Consider the following 23,739-nt stretch of genomic DNA (forward strand, 5'->3'; position numbering starts at 1 on the left):
TTTTCTTACTAGGCTGAGGAATATATCCCACCCTTTTCACATTGGCCTGTTATAGCGCCACCAACAGGTTGATTTGTGTTCCTCAACAAAATGAAGAAAACTGTTGCAAAAAAATTATATTACTCCTAAACATTTTGCCAAACATCTCACACAGTCCTATCCTCCTGGTGGAGACCTGTGCCCAGAAGGGCACTTTTTCTAGTTAAACATATTTCTTCCATGTAGCCCATGTTTTGTCAACAATTATAAATTAATATGATAATACCTTTTATAGAATCACCAACATGAATTATGTTTGTTATTTACAGCTATACAGTAGGTAGAGTAGTGGGGCAAGATGGAAAAGGGGCGACCGTATACCTGTTTCCGTGCATGCCATCTACGTTGGAAGAATTGTTCTTTTTTCAAGAGTCCTACACAAGTCAGAAAACTCGATATAATCTCTGAAAGTAGGATAGTGTAAGGTCAGAGGACATTGTTAATGGGATTTCCGATGGCACATTTCATCTAGGCCTACTAATTGTAATTGCTTTACAATCAGTGCCCTGGAATAGTATGAGGGCATTGGAGACTGTGAAAATCCCTTGAAAATAGAACCTTATGAAATTAAATCTTAGTTTTCAATTTTCACTCCCAAAAGAGTTTACCATTTAAATGGATTTAACCCCATTCTGGGTAATAGAAGACATAAATAAGTTTATGAGGGAATCGAAGGTCTCACGCTTACCCTGGGGAGAGGGGTAAATTAAAAAGTGAACGAGATACAATTTATGCCACATCAAATTAGGCCAGAGGTTTATTTGCTTTGTCTTCATCCTTCACTACAAGATCACTGCTACAGGGCAGGCGGGCCCAATATCTCACATTGACATTCTGATGTAGTGCTGTAGATGTGGTTCCTAATCGGCATAGTGTAAAATCCTGCCATTAGAAAACATGTTTACCGGTACTCTTTTATCTCTAACTGCCTCGGAAAGTGCTCCACTCGAATCTCCACCTCCCCTATAGTCCCTTTACTTGTGCAAATAAACATTCTTTCATAATTCAGACAGGCAGCTCAGACTTCCCAGTAAGCTCAATAAATTCAATAAACTCAGCCCTCAGTCTCTTTCTCTCTCTCTCTCTCTCTCTCTCTTCCTTTGTCTCTGTATTCAGCTAAAGACAGAATTACAACCGCAGATCTGTCGTAGCTGAGCTCGCTGTTCTGATCTTTCAATAACATGGTGCAACCCTCCTCACTGAGATGAGCCATCTTGCCACCTCCAGCACTGAGGGATTCGCAATTAGCATACTCCCACAGGAGAAAAGGAAGACACTTTTGTCCTCCTTGACTTAATACTTGACTTAAACAAATGGATCTTACCCTGCGCCCTGCTCATGTAGGAGCTCGTTTGGCCTGCCACACCACTGATGAGTGTTTTTTTTTTTCATAAACATTACTATTCACACAGTGAATAATATTTTGATGCTGGTGTCAAAACTTTTCAGGAAAGTTCTTCTCCTTATTAAGAGGGATCTGTTACAGTAAATAAATAAACATTATGTAATACAACTTTAAATAGGTATATGATGCGACTGCATCATATACCTATTTAAAGTTTTATTACATTTCATGAAAAGTAAAACTTGGTCAAACTTGAATGGCAGAGATGCTACTTACTTTTTAATACATCATACCTACTGTAATATGAGTGGCACCACCAGAAACTCCCATGTGATTTACAAGAACAGCTAACATTTTACAACTTGTTTGTAGATGGGTTGGAGAAACGTACAGTATGTGACTGATATATTTTGCATGTTCTACAACACTGTCTTTTAAAATATAATGAATAATGAAAATCGATACGGGCAAAAGAAGAACAATATAAGATGATGTTCTTCTCGTTGTGCTTGGGACAGATAACATTAGGGAGCCAGGAGGCCTTTCCCTTTCTTTTCTTCTCATAATATAGCCTACATTTCTATTAAGTTACACCTGATGCCATGTTTCAGTTGATACCTATACCTCCAAGACTTTAGATTGCACCTAAAGTTAAGCAATGTGTCGTACAACGATGATTCAAGCTAATAGCCCATACTGAGTTGTAAGGGAAGAGAGTGACAGTCAAAGAGAGAGATTGTGGGAGGAGGTGGGCGATGGTTATTGGAAAACAGTGCTGCCGTCTTGTCTGATAATCTGAAGGCAGTGGGTGGGCACTGGGCAGACAGACAAAAGAATAATATTGATGGTACAGTTTTCCTCTGTCTTTTGTGGACAAGAAAATAAAAACACATTCACCACACTAAGCACAAGGGAATAAGAAGGCAAAGAACTCACCCCTGTTATGTTCAGAAGGGGACAGGTCTATAGGTTACATGTAGCTACTCTCTTAGAGGCAAGAGAGACAATTGAAAAGGGATATAGGCATTATACACAGACAATTCAGAATAGATACTGTACATACATCAGGGGTGCCCAAAAGGTAGATCGCGATCTACCAGTAGATCACAAAGGCTGTGCAGGTAGATCACATGACATGCCCCTAAAGAGTATTTCATTTAAATATATTGAAGAAACAAAAACGATAAAAAAAAAAAAACATTTCTCCACCTCTATTTCCCATTCCAAGTGCATTTGTCTTATACTGTACAGAATGTAACACGAACTTTACTATTCCGAAGCCCCCTCAGGTACATATATAAACTATTTTCAGCAATGGTATAATAATTGATTTGGTGGGTAGATCTTGCCGAGCTGGTCATTTTGAAAGTAGCTCTCAAGTCAAAAAGTGTGGGCACCCCTGCTGTACATCATTAAATATTAGCAATATGGACGTTGGTCACACAGCTTGAAATTATGCTTTCATTTCATATTATATTCACAATGCACAAAAACCACACTCCCCACAAATTCATAGACGTTTTCTCAATTTTTGTAGCATACATTTCAAGAAAAGAGAAAAATAACGAACGAAAAAATGATCTACAGTATGCGGTCCAAGTCAAGGATAATAGGTACTTTTCAAATGAATATGCACAGATCAGTTGATATGAACAAATACTCATCTCATCGAGAATGGTACCGCACAATTGTCTGTAAGTATTGGCTATATCAGTTGGTCTGTTCACTCATTAATTTGTCCATGACCATCCATACACAATTTAACTCCAAAACTAGGGATGCACCGAAAGGGAAATTCTTGGCCGAAACCAAATACCGAATATAGGAAACAGTTGGCTGAAAACAGAATACCGAATATCCGAAAATTAATATTATATATCTTTTTTCCTACCATTGCTGTCATGGCCGTACCTTAAAGCTACCTGATTTATGGCAAAAGAAATGGTTATGGCAAAACTTAACTTAAATAATAATCACCATTATGGGTCCATAAAACATTTATTCAGCACTTTTGAATGCATTATTGCATACACTATTCGGTGATATATTTTCTGCCTATTCGGGCCAAAACCGAATAGGCCAAAAATGCATTTTTAGCCATTTACTGCCGAATATTTTCTGCCGAATATTTTCAGCGGCCGAATATTAAAACACTGGATTTCCATGACATTGTCTGTGCAACTTCATTCTCCATAAAGGATGAGCCCTTTTGGTGTCCCCATGGGGTCATCTCAATCAGCATCATCAATATCCCTGCGGTTAGAGTGTCCGACCTGAGACTGGGAGGTCAGAGGTACAACTTCGATCCCTGGCCAAATCATACCAAAGCCTACAATGCCTCCCTGCTTGAAACTCAGCATCAAGAGTTGAACTGGGGTAAGTAAGTACCATACTGTAGTCTATGGGTCTGCAACCTTTTTCACATGAAGTGCCCGGTTTTCATTTTCGTGATAGTCAGTGCGCCATATATAATTATGACACCACATATTCCCAACTGATTTTGATTGTCCATATAGGATACACATAACCTTAGAAATATTTTCTTTCACATCAATATGTAATGATTATTAAACTCAGAGCAGTAGCCCACCTACAGTATGTCCCAGAATTCCTCCCCAGTCATGAGTTAGAAGTTTGAATGAATGTACAATTATGTGCAGGATGTAATTTGTATATGTGAGTGTCAGTGGACTTATTTGAACTGACTAAACCTTTTTTTGGAATATTTAATTTTAAAAGAGAAAACATTCTCTGTCTCACTCTTATGCCAGTGTGCCAGTGATAACCCTCCCCTGTGCCAATGTTGGCATCCGTGCCTAAGGTTGCCTACCCCACTGTAGTGTACTACTAGGGTAGCGCCATGTCAGGGAGTGCACTTGTATCAGAGAACCCAAGGCTTAATTGTATATATGGTCTTTCTTCTAGTGCCAACAATAGGTAAAACATTTCCTCTTGCACACAAGATATCTCAGAATCTACAGGGTGGATTCTGATTGCCATGAAGCTGAATCTACAGGGTGGATTCTGATTGGTGGATTCTGATTGCCATGAAGCTGCCCTGAAGGATGAACCCTAACCATTTGAGTGACTTCATCATTTCCTGTAGTCTAGCTCCACCCTCAGGCAAAATGTAATCTCGGATAAAGACAGAATTACACAACAGCTCTGTCTTGGCTCACTGAGAGATTACTATTTCTTATCTTTCAACAGACTATATAGCATGGCGCAACACTCTCCCTGGCAGCCTTGCCACCAATTGATCCACAATTAGCATACTCCCACAGATGAGAAGGAAGACACTTTTGTTCTCCTTGACCAAGCACTTGGCTTAAACAAACTGAATTTACCCCCTGCTCATGTACCAGATTGTAGGCTACTGTCACACCACTGATGAGGATTCTTTTAGAACAAACATTACTGTTACGGCCGCAGGCCTGTAGTCTGTCTGGGTCTGTGTTGGTGCGCGCAGCGTGCGCCCCGTTACCTAACCCCCGAACCCACCTCACCCCTGCCCACTTCGACAGGCTGGAATGGCTTAGGGTCGACGACAGAGTACAGCATCTTGCAATGGGTCTGGTCCACAAGATTCGATACACCACCAAGATACCCATGTACCTGTCTAGATACTTCCTTAATGTTAACGAAGTCCACACCCACAACACCAGAGGGAGTGCAACGAACCATGTACAACCCAGATTCGGCACAAACAAGGGACTAAATTCTTTTCGCTCCTATGCCACTAAAATGTGGAACGCCCTACCAACTGTCATTAAGACATGCGAATCCCTTGACTCTTTCAAAACCGCTCTCAAAGGGCACCTACGGACGGCTGCAATTCGAAACTGGCCCCTGTAAAATCGGAATCCCTCAAACACGAACGCAATGACAACACAAGAGACGGTCGCGGCCACACAGCCAACTCAAGGTATGGCCACTGAGCCAACTTGGGGACCCAACGCAAGGACAACACAAGAGATGGTCACGGCCACACAGCCAACTCAAGGTACGGCCACGGAGCCGACTTGGGGACCCAACGCAGCTCCTCCAAGGAAAACAAACAATTTAACGGAGCTGAACGTGAATCCCCCCCCCCCGCCCCCCCCTTTTTTTCCCCTCACTGTATATTTTTCTTTTCCCTTTTTACCTCCTTTTTGATGAATTCTTTTTTGATGAATTCCTGTTCTGTCTATAGAAGTGTCTATTTGTACGTCTCTAAATGTTTTGATGATTTGAACATGGTGGACCCTGTTGGAAACAAGTGTAATGCTTAATTGGGTCGTCCACTCACAGTTAACAGCCTTTGTATTGAGTTTGTGCTTGAAATGTACTGTAATTCTGCAAACTGTTAATAAATTCTTCAATCAATCAATCAATCAAACCCCTCCCTGCAGATCCGTCAGCGCAGCCATTGGTGGGGAGCGTTCCCGTCGCTCCACCGTTGGTCGCTCGCTCCGCATCCCGCTGCTCCAACCGGCATCTACACCTGAGTCCACCTGACAGCATAAAGGCGTCCTGAAGCCTTCATTCCAGGCCGCTGCCCGTCAGCTGATCTCCAGAGTGGAGTAAGCTAGAGGCAGTGCGCCCTCCGTGTAGAGAGAGAGAGAACTCACGGAGTAACACCAGTTTGCAAGAGTTGCATTTATCTATTGAGTGAAACCCCGTCCGTTGTCACATCTAATGTTAAAGTGCATATAACATTGTGTCATGAGCAAGAGCAGGTAGTATTCATATAGTATTTCATGTTAGTTCCCTTAGTTAGCTAAAGCAGGCTCCTCACCAATGTACTTTTGTTTGAGTTAGGATAAGAATAGAGTAGTCAGTTAGGCTCTCTTGTTTTCATTAATAGTTAGTCAGATTCGGGAAGTGTTTCGGTTAGGACTAAGAGTTATAGGATGTTTTGATCCGTTCTTTGATTTAGGACCTGCACAGCTCTGCTCGCCCTGTAAATTGCACTTGTTATAGCACGTATATTGTATTCCACTAACCTGTACGCCACACAAAGAGTAATAAAACAACTTTGGCATTTTACCACCTTGCCTTATTCCAACAATAACCGTCCTAGACTCGGTGAGTCGTAACAGTGGGGGCTCGTGAACTTAATTGGACCTGGTGATATTGTTCCCGTTTATTCAAGTGGCATACGGTTGTGGAAACGTTGTGGTAGAGAGAGTGCTCCGTTTTTGACCTCAACAAATTTCGTAAAAGCCCGACGTTGGCTTAGTTGGCGCTTGTGCAAAGAGGATTGAAGTGAAATAGCTTGCCATTAAAGATTCCGGTTCCTAGGGTTGCAGGTAAGGAAGTGCTAAAGACGCTCGTTTGTCTGGTTTGGTAGTTAAGAATATCCTGCTGGTGTTGTCTGCATGGCGATGTGGTGAGTATATCCCAAGGCGAGACGAATGGTGGCGCTCGAGTCGATGCTCAGAGTGAGGGAGGGTGCCGAGGCACCGATCCAGCCACAGGTATACAAGTACATGGGGGTGGTCATCCACTGCCCGATCCAGATGGATCCAAGGTCCAAGGAGGACGCTGAAATCCGTATTGCACGGATGCAATGGCAAATATGACAAGCTGAGCTTGAGCACTAGCTCCAGGTAGAGAAACTGGAGAATGAGGCAACACTGCCGTGGGAAACGGATGGAAATGTGCTTAACGAGGGGCTCACACCGCATCAAATTCAGGTATGTCGGCGGGTGTTTCAACTACTACTCCAGTCATTTTTGATGTATCTAATCATCTTGCTTTAATGCTAACTTTGGGGATCGAGTCTGAGGTGGGTTGCTATTTTGCTTGGGTTCCTCTGCGCTCAAGTGGCCAAAAGATGCGCTGCTGATATAGTGCATAATTCGAGGCCGTATGTGGGAGGTTGTTGCTACTCTTTTTCTACAGTACATGACAGTTTGGGGGTATACAGGCTTTGAGTCTGTAGTATGATTCAGTTAATACTAGTAACTTAAGTAATGTGACGTTTTGGTATAGCCTGTCTTTTTTTTGGAGTGAAAGATTACAGACTTAGATTTCGTTCTGTCAAGAAATCTGTCGACCAAAATGTGAATGTGTTTGAACTTATGGCTAATGCAAAGCTCCTGCGTGGGCGTTTTGTTTCGTTAACAACCAGTCAATCTTGTGTATTCGGCTCATTAGAATGACTATGCGGCAGTATGCAAATATGAGCGTTTAATTAGGATTCGTTCGTTTTGAGATGATTTGGTGTGTTCTGTGGCCTTTTTGTTCATTTTATGTCATGTGTGCTGGGGAGGGCATAATGACAGAAGACATGGGACATGTGTCCCTCAGTGGTCATGTATCTGACCGTCCCTCCCATCCAGTTGTCATGTATTTGGCTATCCAGTGATTGTGCATCCAATCGTGTGGTTTAGAATGTCCCCTGTTGTTGTGATTAGTATTTTCAAATACCGAGGGGTATAAAGGAAAAGCAGATTCTGAACGTATTGTTAAGAGGGCTGGAGAGTCTAGCCTCATATTGAACTTGAGTGAGTTCAATGTCATGTGTGTTCTGTACATGGTTCGTTATACAGAGCGGCTGGATAGTCTAGCCTCGCTCTTATTGAACTTGAGTGAGTTCGATGTGTTTCATATTGAAAGCTAGTTGAAGTCCAAGCGCTCCTCAGTGGAGATAGACAGAGCTCCTCAGTAGAGATAGGCAGCGCTCCTCAGTGGAGATAGACAGAGCTCCTCAGTGGAGATAGACAGAGCTCCTCAGTGGAGATAGACAGAGCTTCTCAGTGGAGATTGAAAGCAGCTCCTCAGTGGAGAGAGTCCGTGTTTGCTTCAGCTTACTGCTGACTTGACTGGCTTCAGTGGCTTCTTGGAAACACCTAATAACTCTGAGACTCCAGGACAGCGGGCTCTCAGACAGGTTGAGTTGTTGCGGCTAACACAATAAAACTAAGTTCTCAATAAAATGTTGATGTTTTGTGTGTTTGTAGACTCAGTTAACTAAGGTATGCATGCGTGTAAAATACAAATGTAAATGTTCTCGTACTCGTGGAGGGAAGGTGGCAGGGTTTAACAAGCCATACAGATAAATGGGAGGTGGTGTTTTTTTTCCCCCTTTCATGATAGAAGACATGCGACAAATGTTTCTTTGTGACCCACTCGGTATGTTCAGTTGTCATGTATTTGACAGTGATTGTGTGTGCAAACTAAGTGCAGGGGGTGTCTTGACTTGGCTAACGGTTTGTGTTAATAGGTGTTCCCTCACTAGAGTATAGTTGCGGCTAACTCTGTGAGTGTTATAGAGTGCAGGGGGCGTCTTAGTAGGCGTGCTCCTCACTAGAGTGTGGTTGAGGCTACCTGCGCCACATCAAGATTGAAATCCGATTGGTTTAAATGGTCACATGACTCATTTAGACAAATCAGATTCCTATCTGGATGTGGCTCAGATCTGATTCAGGCTGGATTTGGCTGCCAGTGTAAATGGGGCCTAAATGTTTTGATGAATTGAAAATGGTGGGCGCTATTGTAAACAAGTGCAATTCTGAAAACTGTTAATAAATATTTCAATCAATATGTGTGTGTGTGTGTGTGTGTGTGTGTGTGTGTGTGCATGCGTGCGGCATTCACAACTTCTCAGAACTATCACTAAGGATAATCTCTTCAAACAAACCCACACAGATCAGTTAAGTGCTGTGCACATATACTTTAGGCCTACTTATGAATGGCACATTGTCTGGCTTGAGTGACTTCTGTCTATTGTTAATATGACTGTTTGGATATCAATTCTGGATTCGTTTTAGCCCTGTTAGCAGGGGACCTATAAGGATTTAAAGTCATTGACCATGGGTTAGTCGATTGACCGTCTATCGGTCTGTCCCACCACTTTAATCCCAAACATAACATTGATAAAAACAAACAACAAAGGTTGTGATGATTGCATACCATTTCCTCTAGCACAGCCATTAGGCGGTGCACACAACTCAGTCAATAAGTGCTTTTGCACGCCTATAATGGACAGGTGCCTCGGAACAGTCATGCGAAGGGCAAAAAGGAATCCTTCACACTTGATTGATTGGGCTACTTTATTAACAATTTGTATTAAAAAAAGAGGAAAGCAAGGTCTGCTAAGAGGATTTAAACCCAAGAAAGCATATTGGCTTGTTTCCATTGGTCCTTCATACTCAATTCATCAGAACATTTAATCCAGTATAGTGAAAAAAGCAGATCTACAGTACAAGCTCACAACGTGTCACTTTGCACCGCGTTGTGAGCTTGTAGATCTGCTATGATCACTAGTTTTGATCCTGGGCAAACATCTCATTTCTCGTTTGGGACACGGGCAAAAAAGTTTGGGAACCACTGCTGTATAATGAAACTCTTTTGGCTGTAAGTGAAAACAGTGTGCGGGTGCACACAACTCAACATCAAATTGCTGAAACTTTCTGATTGATTAGGGCTGCCCTTTCCTAAATTCCTATAGGTCTGCCCGAATGCCCAAATGTCAGCTTTTGCATGCAATATATTGACTGCTTGCCATGAAAGTTCATACACAATTTCAATGATAACCATTTAGATTTTGGTGATGTCATGACCTGTTCTCTAGTCTAGCACACTGCTAGAATTGTTTGATGGGGAAAGTCACTGCCTTAGCTTATTTTAGGGCTGCCTATATCTATTGAATAATGGGGACCAAATATGTGTAATTGCTAGTGGAATAATTGAGATATTGATCAATTCCTTCATAAAGACACACTTATTTTAATAGTTTGTAGATTTAGGTCCCATAATTATTATGTTCTTCATTCTCACATGACATATCAATACAATTTGCTTTACTTTAAGAAAGTAACCCAAACAAAAATCCGCTATAATTTGGATTTGTAGAATTTACAGTCTCTCTCTGTTGGACATGAGTGTGAATCATTGTTTTAATGTATTCATAATTTACATTTTCATATAAATGATAACGTTTTATTAAATTAATTATGTATAATTGTATTCACATAACCTAAAAACATCAGAAGAAGGCTGTGCACATGCATGCACAAGTGATGGTAAACAAGGTAAAAATGATTTATTGTCGTGGAGACACCAAAGATAAATTAGGCTTAAACGTTGGCCATTGTCAAGGTCATGGTAATAATTTGGAGTGGGCGCCATAACCCTCCATGAGGACATGAAATTAATCTTGTTATGCACAACTTTATGCAGCTCTCAGCAATATTCTCCATGGAGATCCCTCGGGCCCTTAAGTATGCAGAGATAAAATACCACAAATGCCTAGCAGTTGAAGCTATCCAAGGTTTCACCTCGGGTGGGTATCACACAATGGAGCCACCGCGATGCCAGGGAATCTGCATTGTGAGGGGATTGCATCACATCCATTCAAACTGAACACCAGCATACAGTACACATCGGACAATATAAGAGCTGCTCAATGTTATATTACCTGTGTTAAATATAGTCTGCTACTTCACCACACAGTAAATTGCTCTATTGAAATATATTTCCAAATATTTACACTGTTATTATTTCTTAACCACTATCTGGAATAGTGTAATCAAATCAATGTAGGATAATCTACACATTTTGAAAGGAGTATAGGTCACCCCGCAACTAAAAAAAAGAAAAATCTCCTTTACGGTTAGGTCATGTGGATTTGTTTAAGGTATGTTCGGTTACAGTCAGGGTTATTGTGGTTAAGGCTAATGTATGTTACAGTTACAGTACTTTATTGTATAATAGCAAAAATATCATATCAACACGCTCATAGCGTGTCCAATCCCAACCCATTGTGAACTTTTAGATCTGCTATTTTTTGTTAATTTTAGCAACTGTGAAATGTTTTATTACTAATGTTAAAGTCTTGAAACCTTTTCGAAAAGTCCCCAAATAGGAATGCCAGGGTTAATATCGTTAAGGTTATATTTGGTTGGATAATAGGTTAAGGTTACGGTTTAGGGTAAATTACTTCAGTTACATGTTTCATGTCAAAATACTGCCTGCTTCAGTTTGCATTTGATTTGTACACCATGTGAATTCAGTTACAGTAGCTTTCATTAACAGCTGTTAGGTCAGTCTCATGGAATATGATGAGACTAATTTGTCTCCATTTGTTCTGAACACTAATATTTAATTATTTATTAAAAAAACAGCCATTTAAACAACTAAAGTTATAGGTTTTTGTACTGCTGTGAGACCTGCAATACTAAGATGAATTAAATTACTTACAGGTACGATATGGGGAGGTCCTGAAGAATATATTTGAATACTTGAACCTAAAAGGTCAAAAAGTATACCAAAACAAATATATCCTTTCCATTCTGTGCTGTAATGTGAATATCGATGACTCATATCTGCTGATTTATTCTTTACTTTGCATGAGCAAAGCCAAGCAGGATGCTGGGGAACAGAAGGTCAAGGGTCCCCATAATCGTCAAGATAACTGAAACCCACAAATATAGCCCCGTTGCCCCTGTGTCAACCAGATTACCAAAACTGCCGTCTTCCATCCCTGTAAGAAATGCAGAAACACTCATTCATGCCCTAACCCGGCCTAGATACATTTCAGTACAAAACTCTGCTGCCTATATTATGTGCTCACCAGTAGGCTACCTGCTACCCATTAAGTTACGTTCTTAGCTTACGCATGTTTCGCGATAAATGCATTTTACATATGTGATGTATTCCCATGCTTTTTGTTCTTGCTTAATGTAAGTCGCCTAAATTGTAAATTGTTAAGACCTGAGGTCGATTCTACAAAAGGCCTTCTAAACCAGTAGTTCTTCCAATATTTTAAAAAGATAAATAAAAAATAGCAGATGTACAAGCTTGCATACCAAGCTTGTATATCTGCTATTTTTTTAATCGCTAACCGAAAAAGTAAAATCTAAAATGACAGATATGGTTCTCTGGTTTTAAAGGGCTATAAAGACCTCCACTGGCTTCAGAGAACACATCAAGCAAGTCCTTCAAGACCTACACCAGGTCCAGACAAATCCTTCTCAGCATCTGTGCACCTGTATATGGCCAAAAGGTTTGATTCTGTGATCTTATTTGTGGCTGATGAAACTGTTAATTGTAAGTTAAATTAGTTCCCAGGTGTGTTAATGATGCTGATTGTTTATCATTGCTTTACTGGTGTTATAATAATGATCATTATGTTAAATAGGAAGACTATAGAGTGTCGCAGTCCCGCCCCCTACCATGGCCCAGGAAATGAATCCCAATGCATTTTTCCGTCTTTAAATAAATACTTTCTGAAATGTCTATGAGGAAAATGAACGGAGAATCATTTCCTGGGCCATGGTAGGGGCGGGACTGCGACGCTATAACGCAACATCACTTACATTCACAATATTGGGTTTCCACCAGGGTCTATCTATGCAGTATAGGCTGTTGTTTCAATTCATGGGAATAAACATTCTCTCCTGGTCTAAAAGTGTAAGCTAGCGAGTGAGGATACTTCTGAATTGCGCCCTAAAATAAGGCTACAAGAATTGCAAAAACAAATAGAAAGAAAATCAAGAATGTATACAGTACATAATCTAATAGAAAGACAATACAGTATTGTGCCAGTTTAACCACTTAAAACCTGGCATCCACACACACACACACACACACACACACACACACACACACACACACACACACACACACACGCACACACACAGGCACAGGCACAGGCACAGGCACATTTATTGTTTCACAGGAGCAGGTTAAGTAAGTAAGCAGATTCAGGTAAGTGTTTAGTCAGGTTCACACAGTCTGTCTTTCAGGGGGGGGGGGGGTTCTTCAGTAAATAATTAAGTCTCTTCTGTTGTTTCAAATGTTAAACTTAACGAATAATGTCTCTTCAAATTACAGGGGCCATAATGGACATCAAAATAGGTAAGTGGGGATCGGGTTGACCATCAGGTAGGTTAAACACTTATTTTGTTTACTATTTTAGCTCACTGGTGGGGTTTTAGCGGTGAACACTCCGATTTCCAAGGCCAACTTGAACCTCTCTCTCCATACATCCCAATGGTTACTTCACATGTAGCCTGAGCTAACGCTAGACATTTCTGGCCTAGATGGGAGGGCCGCGGCTCAGATTTGCGCACACCCTGGATTGGTTCACCGATCTGTCCGTCAGCCCCGGTCTCTCCTCCCCCCCTCCCCAGTGCAGCACTGTTATTGTGTCGACCAGAAGCAGAAACCACTGGTTGCTGGAGTATACAATTCTAACGGACTGTCAAAGTTATTTCCACAGAGTCGGCACACGTTGTTTTTTTTCTTAGACGGTGTGGTGGGTTCTTCAGCCATTCTCTTCATTTTCCTCGCATAGCCTCGTTTGAAGTTCCACTGGTAATGATTTCCTCACGGTGTTATTTTGAGGGGTGCACACCGCTCAGAGCCCTGACGTCACATCATTTGAAGCGACGCCTACGTGGAAGGGTTGACTCCCACGTTTAGGCCAGTGCAGCCCATGTGTAAATCCAGGCTTTCATTTTTCGCGCAGACGAAATGAAAGCCTGGTATCGAGGCTACTTCACATGCATCAGAGAACGAGCCTAGGAGGTGAGAGAGACAATGGCTGGGTTTCCCAAACGCATATGGTGTAAGACTTGTAGTGCTGCACATGCTCAGATGCCCTCTAGGCCGCACACAGAAGCCTGTGTGAACATTTCGTGCATAGATGTGCCACGCAATGGTAGGCCTCAGGCCTGAGGCCTGGTATGGTAGGCCTCAGGTCTACCATTCTAAAATGTTATACACACACACACACACACACACACACACACACACACACACACACACACACACACACACACACACACACACACACACACACACACACACACACACACACACACACACACACACACACACACACACACACACACACACACACACACACACACACACACAAAACCCAGCCATTTACTATCATGTGTATTTTCACCAAGTAATAGGAGAGGGAATATTAACGTCTCTTACCAGGTGACGCACGCCAGCCTGTCTCGGGGGAGTCTCTGCAGACTGAGGGAGGACAGAGACTGGGTGTGCAGGTGGTGGCTCATCAGTCTTGATTGAGATTGAATAGGTAACAGGGAAAATACCACCCCTGTGCCACGTAGCCCAGCTGATAGCGCTTCACTCCACCTCCCCTCGTCTCACTCTCCCCGAGGAGGGTTCTATGTGGCGTGCGGTCCCGTACCGAGATGCCACTATGTAATAATAATAATAATTATTATTATTATTTTGCTATTTTCACCTCGGGTCTGTTTTCAGCAGGGGGCTGGAGCAATTGCGTGGTCATTTAAAACATCTTTACTTTGAAAAGTGTAACCAGACACCCACGGAAGGCTGAATGTGAATGATATAAAACAATACATATGTTCCCTTGCTTTGGTACAGTACATGCAAGTCGCACACCTGCAATATGCAATAAGACTCAGGTAGCAGGTGGAGGTTTCTCACGCACGCACGCATGCACACACACACACACACACACACACACACACACACACACACACACACACACACACACACACACACACACACACACACACACACACACACACACACACACACACACACACACACACACACACACACACACACACAGCAGGACCTATCGCTTCCTATCCAGGCCTGTGAAGAGAGAGGAGGATTGAGTTTGAAAGACGATAATAGACTCCTGGGGAAACTAATCTATTTCTAAAGAAGAAGGGACTATGAATCCTCTCCCTTGGCTTTTTCCTCCTCTCCTCCCTCTCACCCCTCCTCCACCATTTTTCTAAGCAGCAGCACTGCAAGTCAATATTGCTATTCAAACTTCCAATTACATGATCTCTGAACAGCCTGGTGGCTGTTAAGAGTTGAGAGAAAGGTTCCTTATGAGAGAAAAAAATGGTTTGGTGCAAGCATTTACACTTATAAGACCTTATAGGTTTTTCACACTGAACAACATTTCCTTTAAGAGTTGAGAGAAAGGTTCCTTATGAGAGAAAAAATGGTTTGGTGCAAGCATTTACACTTATAAGACCTTATAGGTTTTTCACACTGAAACAACATTTCCTTTAAGAACTTGTATTTATATATGGTACAGAAGGGAAATGAAAAGGAATTCATGATAACACAAAATATTGAAAGAGTCCCCATTTACTCTCGGGTTGTACAACTGTTGAAATTGTAAAGGCTGTTATTTTTTTGCTTTAAATTAACACAAAGAGTTATATATTTCAAACTACCCTACTTTAAAGGAGAGTATGAAAAGATAAAACAGCCATAATGAAGTACAGTGCAGTGTGCTAACCTATATTACCATGTATCTATGGATCAAATATATTACACATTGAAATACAATTAAATTAATGACATGTTTTTTTACAACATAGTTATTTTCCAATGTAAAGACAGTTGAAGTTAAAGAAAGTAAAGAAAGTTGATGGCAGTGGCAATATTAGTGAATGTCATTTACTGTAACAGAAACCCTTATTTATTCTTCTCAGCTATTGCATGTTCTCACATACACGTACAACTCTGGTTGCTAATTGTACAAATGGACCCGTCATGGTCCTAAACACCCAGGATATTTGTGTGTAGAAGCACAGTGTTTACCAGTACATTACGGTATTTTTAGCTTTTCCACAACTTTCACTTCTTATTGCTCTTCACCACCCTGTGTCCTTTGGTCATCCACTTCAAATTGGCACATGTCCAGATCCCTTGGCCCCCTCGTTTCTTTCTTTTCTGCTGCTTTTTCCCGGTGGTGGTTCTTAAAAGTCTCAAAGTCTGGAATGTGTCACGCCGCCAGACGGATGGCTTTACAGCGCCAGGATCATCTGTAAACAAGTCAATATCACAGCCCAGCCGGCTCCCGTCAGTCTTACATGTGAGCTGGATCTGCCCTCCATGTCGGCATCCTCCCCATGTGGGTGATGGTGACGTCTGTGGTCGCTGCCCACATCTGGACTCACTGAGGAGAGAACAGAGACCAGAAGATCAGTAATACTAATGCTCTAGAAACGGCAAAATCCTCAGTGCTCATTTATCTCGGAGAGTGTATAAATGTAACCAAATGGACCCAAATTTGTATACTCACGGTCAGTGTTGGTATTATAACGCCCTTACATTACTTTACATAAAGAAACTACTTTTTGCTGTAACTTGTAACTTGTAACTCTTTACATTTTCCCATTCAGTCACGCCATTATAGTTACTGTGTTTTCAATGGGTAAGTTAGTAGTTACCCACGTTACGTAATGTGATCCAAAAGAACTGTGTTCTTTTCCTGTTTTTTCTCTCTCTGTATTGGCAAGTAGAGCTTAAAACAAACCACAACTGGAGCAGTGACATTAGAGATTTTTTCCCCCTTGAAAACAATGTGTCTGAATTGGAATGTATATGTATATATTTTTAAAACCTTTATTTTTAGTTATTTTTTCTCCTTTTTTATAAAGTAAAGTAAAGTAACTAGTTACATAATTTAGTAACTAGTAAAGTAATTAGTTACTTTTTCAGACTAGTAACTGTAACTAATTACTTTTTAAAAGTAACTTGCTCACACTGCTCACGGTAGAGTTGCAAATGGATAAGATAACACTGTGTAGTGTTATTACAGCTCCATGGAGCATTTGGTATTCTACAGGAAGAGGGTTGTCGTGTTAATGAATTTGCCAATTTCACAAGTTTCAGTGTTATGATTAGTGGAAGAATGTTTTCAATAAATAGTAGGCCAAAACTATACTAAAGCGGTTAGTAAGACTCTTTATTTTGTTTGAAAGTGAAACATGTTTCACTTTCAAACATGTTTGTGGTCATTTTATCATCTAATCAGGATTCCGTGAGCACTTTTTCAGTAGCTTGATTCAGTATTTAGATATTTGATATTAATTTAATCAAATAATTACAGTTACAAAATAAAATTCATTTTGTAACTTAAAACTCCATTTTAATCATGTTGATTAAATGATTAATTCAAATGTGTGAAATGTGCTTGGTTCTGGTGTCTGATATTGTCCTTTAAAAATAAATATTTTGCATTTTAAATGTAATTATACTGCATTATAGACTTGACTTCACTTTAAGTAAAGTGTGTCTCCATCACAGGACCAAAGTAAAGACTTTATGGTCTGTCCGTCTGACATTGGACAACATCAGTATTGCTTTTCAAAGCAATAGGCATAGGTTTTTTACTTTTTTTTAATGCCGGTTTTCTCCGCAGTCCAAACCATTCAATGCATTTAGATTTCCCCAGGTATATCAGTAGGCGGAAATCTCCAATCAGATGGGGTCTCTCAATTTACTATAGAATTAGAGGGGCACACATGAATGAAAAACAAATTAATGTCTGCTGGATTTTTAAGAAACTTTTTTCTTGCTGTGTATTTCTGTGTGGTTTTAATAACAACCTAACTATTATCAAGAGAAGAATAGTTTAGTTTCAAGCCACATTTGTCTGTTCCAAGAATCCCTTAGTAATGGTTGTTTATACCTTCTTATGCCAATATTAAACGTGCCAGGGTAAAACATAATTTGATGTGATTATGCCACTCTGAAGCACTGTTAGTTGTTCAGAATAAAATTATAAATCAACTCCAGTTCTTGTGCAATAATAACACATCAAAAGCTTTTCTTTTCAACAATAAAAGACAATGTAGCCCTTTTTTTAGAGCAGCTGTAATAATGTGAGTCCGTGCAAGCTGTAAAGATGGCTATGACGAAGGAGGATAGCTAGATCAGCCAGTACAGCATACAGTACTGAGTACTGTATGCTGGGTTTTTGCCCGGAACCGTTTTTGTTTTGGGAGGCTAAATCAAGTGAAGAGGAACCACCTGAGACCTCTGCTGAAGCAGGCTGGCTGCTGCTGTTCTCAAACACAAGCAAACACGTTGCTGTGCTGCAGAATACAATCCCCATTCAATTACATTCTGGGGCACAGAGAAATAACAATCAATTACATTTATTTGTAAAATAAATAAATGCAAATAGGCTATTTAAATACATTTGCTAATTTGAATTATTGGGGGTATACACTACTTTTTACAGCAATAGCCTACATCCACAGTTCAGCAGATTACTTGCGCAAGGCAGTATTTCTAGGAAATGTGAGTCTGAAACAGCAGGGGCAACTTGTTCCTTAAGTTTAGATCACTTGCAATATTATTCCAGTGATCACTAACACATAGGCCTATGTCACGTGTAGATCTAACACATGTGCTCTTAAATCATTGAAGTTACACAGCTTTATGTAGGAACAGTAGGAATAAAAGGGTAAATACGCCAGAATAATATTACAAAGCAACAATGTAGTTTGACAGTCTGGTGTTTCCACTAAGGAGTTCCATAACATCATAACATCACATTTGCTTTCGTGATACATGCATCTGCGTCAATCCCTCGTGGCAAAAGCCGAAACAGTGCAGCCTGTCTGTTCACTGATTTAATTTGCTTGCTGTAATTAAGGCTAAAGTATGTCATATGTCTCGACCTATCCCATATAAAACCTGCATTCATCCCGTTTGTGTAATTACAGAGAAAACCAGGATCAATGAAATCTAATTTAAGGTAGGAGCATTATTCTAAAGTGCATCTCTGCATGGAGCCAGAAGAATGATAAAGTGCCTTGGTTCTATCCTGTATGGACGCCACAGTGAGAGAGTGTTCATGTCCTGAATCCCATCACCCCATCCTCTGTTACATCCTCAAAGCAGTCAATACTGGACCCTGACCGCCAGTCACTCATTCTCAGGTTGCACATAGAGCCCGCATACAAATCAGCTGGTAAGCACCCATTCAAAACACTAGAAGAGATAAACCCAGTTTGTTTTTTTATTTCATATTTTACTTTTCTTTAACCATGTAAGCCCAATATGTACATCACTATGTGGCGAATAGCTAAAAGATGTACAAGATATAGAATCTGTGATGTGTTTTTAAAAAATGTGTAATTTCTTTTTTTTCACATTTTGGAGAACATTATTTTTCTAAACTATTGCCTATAATGACATGCCCAAAATAGGGATGCTATAGTCGCTAGTTTGTAAGGTGTTTAAAAGGCTGCTATTGTGAAACAGTCATTTCCATAAACTTGGCAGCAAGTGGAGGCTGTAGCCTAGTGATATACAGTACATCCAGGAAGAGGAAAACAACACACAACAGGCTCTGAGATTGCAACAGTGAACTCCTGTCTGTGGTAAATTGAAAGCTTCTCAGAAGAAGTCCAATAATACGAAACTGCAATTGCTTGGCAACATAACTGGTAATTATTTTTGACAATAATGGCCATAAGCAGGGAGTACATTTAATTCAAGTGATAAAAAGGTGCAATGTTGCCCCAAGCACCTCATCTTGTAGCAATGGGAGAAAGGTTACCAGAAAGTGTATAATCAGTGGAGAATGTGAACACATGTTGAGGAACATGAAATTCTGTCATTGTCAACCAACAGGAGCTCATATCTTCCGGGTCAATTGTCGGTAAACGCAAGGTCATGCAGCCTTTAACCCATTTAGGCCTGACGTCGAAATTAAAAAAATGTCTTCAAAATCCTGACAGTTTTTTGATTTCTGTATCATTCAGTGGTGCTCAATATTTCATGTCAAGGACCCCAAAAAGTATACGTAATATGCCTCCACCCCCCATCTGAAAATATGTTGTTCCAGGGACCTCCCCAGAAGCAAAGATGTGAGTTAAAATTTGAGGCACATTTTCACGATTTTTCAAAAATAGCAGACCTACAAGCCTACGAGCTTGTAGGTCTGCTATTTTTCAATAGCTAAAGTATAACAATGCTTTAAAACACCAAAAGGGGGTTCCCGCCCAAAACGGGTTAAATCGCTGTGTTCTTGAATACATGCTGCCTATGGATGGAAGAGTTAAGGGGTGACCTGTCTTTGGCTCTGTGTGTATAAAAGCGTGATTAATCCCTTTCGGTCCCCACACAGCTTGATTGAATACTGTTCTACATACTATGGAGTAGCCAAATGTGATGGGAGGGTTATCTGTTCACGAAAATAAATGAGAGGTGAGCGGGTGGTATACTGTGTGCTTAGCAGTATGCCATCTCATTACAAATACAGTCACACCACTTCAAACTGTTCACACAATAATATGCACAGATCTTCATAAACAACGACCAGCCGAGAAGGGGAAATGATAAAAACATGAAATATTATGTCAAACAGCAGGCCATCAGTGTCTTTCAATGCAATACGTACATTCCCCGAGGCATGTATGTTTACACATTTCAAGTAATCAGCTCATATTATAAAATTTAAAAAAAAAACACTCAAATAATAAGATATTTTCCTTGAGTCAAACATCTAAGACAGTTTTAAACACAACAGAGATGATCTGCTAATTAGCATCAAACCCCTGCAACCACGTTTTGCACCCCCCCAAAAAAATAAAAAAAATAAATGAATAAAATAAAATAAAAAATAAAAGGAAAGGGAAAAAAGAAAACAGTATTTGCATAATGAATGAAGGTTTTGGGTTTGCACAGTTCCCTCTTATTAACCTTCCATTAACCTTTTGATTAACATTAGGCAGCTCTGAGCATTATTCCCTGGGATCACACACACCACCAGCCTTGGCCTAAATTCATCAAACCATCAGTGGAATCGCTTATGGGTGATTAGGCTGCTGATAGCTCACTGCCTTGCATGAAGACGGCCATTTACTAGAAGTTGCAAGGTTACAGAACAACAAGCGGTTTCACTAGAGCCTGCATGTGTTTTACTACAGAAACACAAAGGGGTGCAATGAGAGTCGCTGGTGAGTGGCTAATCACAATGACAGGAATTGCATTATTAGGAATTGAGATAATTTCAAAGAATTTCAATGTAGAATTAACACACAATGTATTGTATATTACTCTGTCTCTACTTCACAAAAATACAAACATACAGAGAACATGTAGACTTTAACCCATTTGACCTGAGATCAGATTCTAAAAATGTCGGTTTGAAAATGACAGTTTTCTGAAAAAGCTATGTTTCTATGTCAGTCGTTCTTCAAAAAAAATTCAAAAATAGCAGACCTACAAGCTCGTAGCGCGCCACTTGGTGGCGCGCTATGAGCTTGTAGATCTGCTATTTTTCAATAGCTAAAGCATAGCATAATGCTAAAACCAAAAGGGGTTCCCGCCCAAAATGGGTTAATATGCCGTCGTAGAATTCTGTTTTGAAATAACATAAGGCAGGCAATTAGTTTAGTGATGTACAACATCACCTGTCAAATCATTGTTGGAAATTGACTTTGAGTTTTAACCTTTTTGTTTTCTAAACTGAATTGAATAGTTGTGTGTTATTTTAATTTATGGTGATTCAAGTGTTAGAAATAACTTTTATAAAAAGGCAAATGTATTTTTTTTAATGTCTATTCAATATTCAAAACTCCTACCCGTACCGTACAGTGACACTGATCAAAGGACCAAGGATCAAAGGAATATGGCTGTCAGAGCACTGAATGAGGACACGGACAAAAAAACAAAAGTAAAATAATAATACAACTAAATTTACATTCAATATGTAAGAATTCGGAGCAGCTGCTGAAAATGATACGGAAACTGATGTGTATGCCTTCTGCCTTCTTACACATTCTCCATTGCTGCTAAAGATGAAGATCATTTAACATAACTGCCATTCAACCTGTGCTTTATTTTTGATCTTATCTATAATTTGAATTTCTTATTTTAATGTCATTACATCCAGTATTATTATCGGATTAGGTCATTGTTGTTGCAGTATATTGTATTGTTGTATTGGCAGTCTTTGTGGAACATGTCGCAACAACATTGCACTACGTATCGTCAGTGACAAATAAACCCTTGATTCTTGATTCTAGAGCTTGAAAATAAGTCTACAATATATGGGACTGGCACCTGTACACCAAAATACGTCAGTATGATAAACACTCTACATGTGTTGTTTAGGGCAGTGGTTCCCAAAGTGGGGTCCAGGGACCCCCAGGGGTCCTTGAGGCAGTTAAAGGGGGTCCCCAGCTAAATGATAGTTTGGAACCAAATGGGCCCTTATGGGTCTGTAACTCTGAGAGTGTACAAATGGAACCAAGTGTACAAATGGAACCAAATGGACCCGTTATATTCGTACACTAAATAAAAATTAACAATACAAATTGTATTTTACAATACAAATTGGGGTCTCAGAGATATACAAATGCCATTAAATGGGGGTCCTTAAAATTAAAATGGTTGAGAATCACTGCTAGAGCCGTAGAAATGTTCTCTTATGGGGGTCCCTGGCATATCTTTTCAAACGGGGGGTCCGCTTGCTAATTAGTGTCAATTTGGGGGTCCTTGACGTGAAAAGGTTTGGGAACCACTGGTTTAGGGGTGGTTGTTGTGGCTGAATTAAACTTTGACGTAGTGTATTTTCTTTGTAGTCTACAGTGCATTTTATGTTTGGTGAGCATGCAGTCTTGAAGCATTCTTTTTAACGTGGGTGAAAATGTCAGCTGTAATATATGACAATGAAAGTGTAATGTCTACACAATGTTTCATAAAGTAAAACAGAAGGTAATTTCAGGACACAGGCACTACATTATTTTGTGTAGAGTTGCACTTCCTGTACAGGAAGACCTTTAACCATATTATCTATTCCTGCTTTGCTATTCAAATTCTGAGGCATCTGGTAAGATTTATGCAATGCTCAACTGTTTGAGTTTAACAAGAATGACAACAACAAATCGCTTCTACTGCTCCACGTTGGCAATAAACATTATAAATGGCCTATTTCAATCTTTCAGGTATATAGTTGCAGCACTGAATTCATGCATGATTCATATAGGGTATCATAACAGTATTCATGGGGAAAGGAAGATATGCAGCTGTTAAATCTTCTGTTTTTTTATTTTAGAAGCATAACACCTTCTAAATGTAAAGACATTACTAACAACTGTTGGGCTATATTCAGAACAGGTTAGTTGCAATTCCCTTGCTTGGCCTAGGTGAGTGTAAATTAAACTCTGAAGACTTATTTTATAGGTCAGAGACTCTGACCTATAAAATAAGTCTTCAGAGTTTAATTTACTCTTTACTCTGACTCAATTTACTCTTTACTCTGACTCAGAGTAAAGGTTGATAAACTAAATTAATCATCTTTATCCTATGGTGAAGCATTTCTATAGTAACTGGACTGTTTTCTTCCAGCATAAAATCTAATAGGGCAGTATATGCATGCTTGCATTTGAACATTTCAATTTTGCAATTAAGCATGAACCACATGCCAAAACCTCAGACCATTTCTGAATTCATATGCAATGCCACTGAGACAGTATTTTTCACAACCCTTCACACACACTGAATGTGTGTGTGAACTGTCCACAGCCCTCCTCTGAGAAACAGACCGAGTAGAAAGAATTGGTACCCTATTATCATCAGCGTTA

The 23,739-nt window shown here is 40.1% G+C and overlaps 1 protein-coding gene across 2 annotated transcripts in view; it reads right to left on the reverse strand.

Moving 5' to 3' along the window:
* Positions 1-15,408: 15,408 nt before the first annotated feature.
* gpc5a (glypican 5a) overlaps positions 15,409-23,739 on the reverse strand; it is a 112,285-nt gene continuing 103,954 nt past the window's right edge. For both annotated transcript variants that reach the window (XM_079496555.1, XM_079496554.1), the window contains exon 9: positions 15,409-16,307. In XM_079496555.1, coding sequence (XP_079352681.1) covers positions 16,156-16,307 — 152 coding nt within the window. In that variant the 3' untranslated portion in view covers positions 15,409-16,155. The remainder of the gene's footprint in view (positions 16,308-23,739) is intronic.

The sequence above is a fragment of the Electrona antarctica genome (assembly GCF_951216825.1).
Source record: "Electrona antarctica genome assembly, chromosome: 3".
NCBI lineage: Eukaryota > Metazoa > Chordata > Actinopteri > Myctophiformes > Myctophidae > Electrona > Electrona antarctica.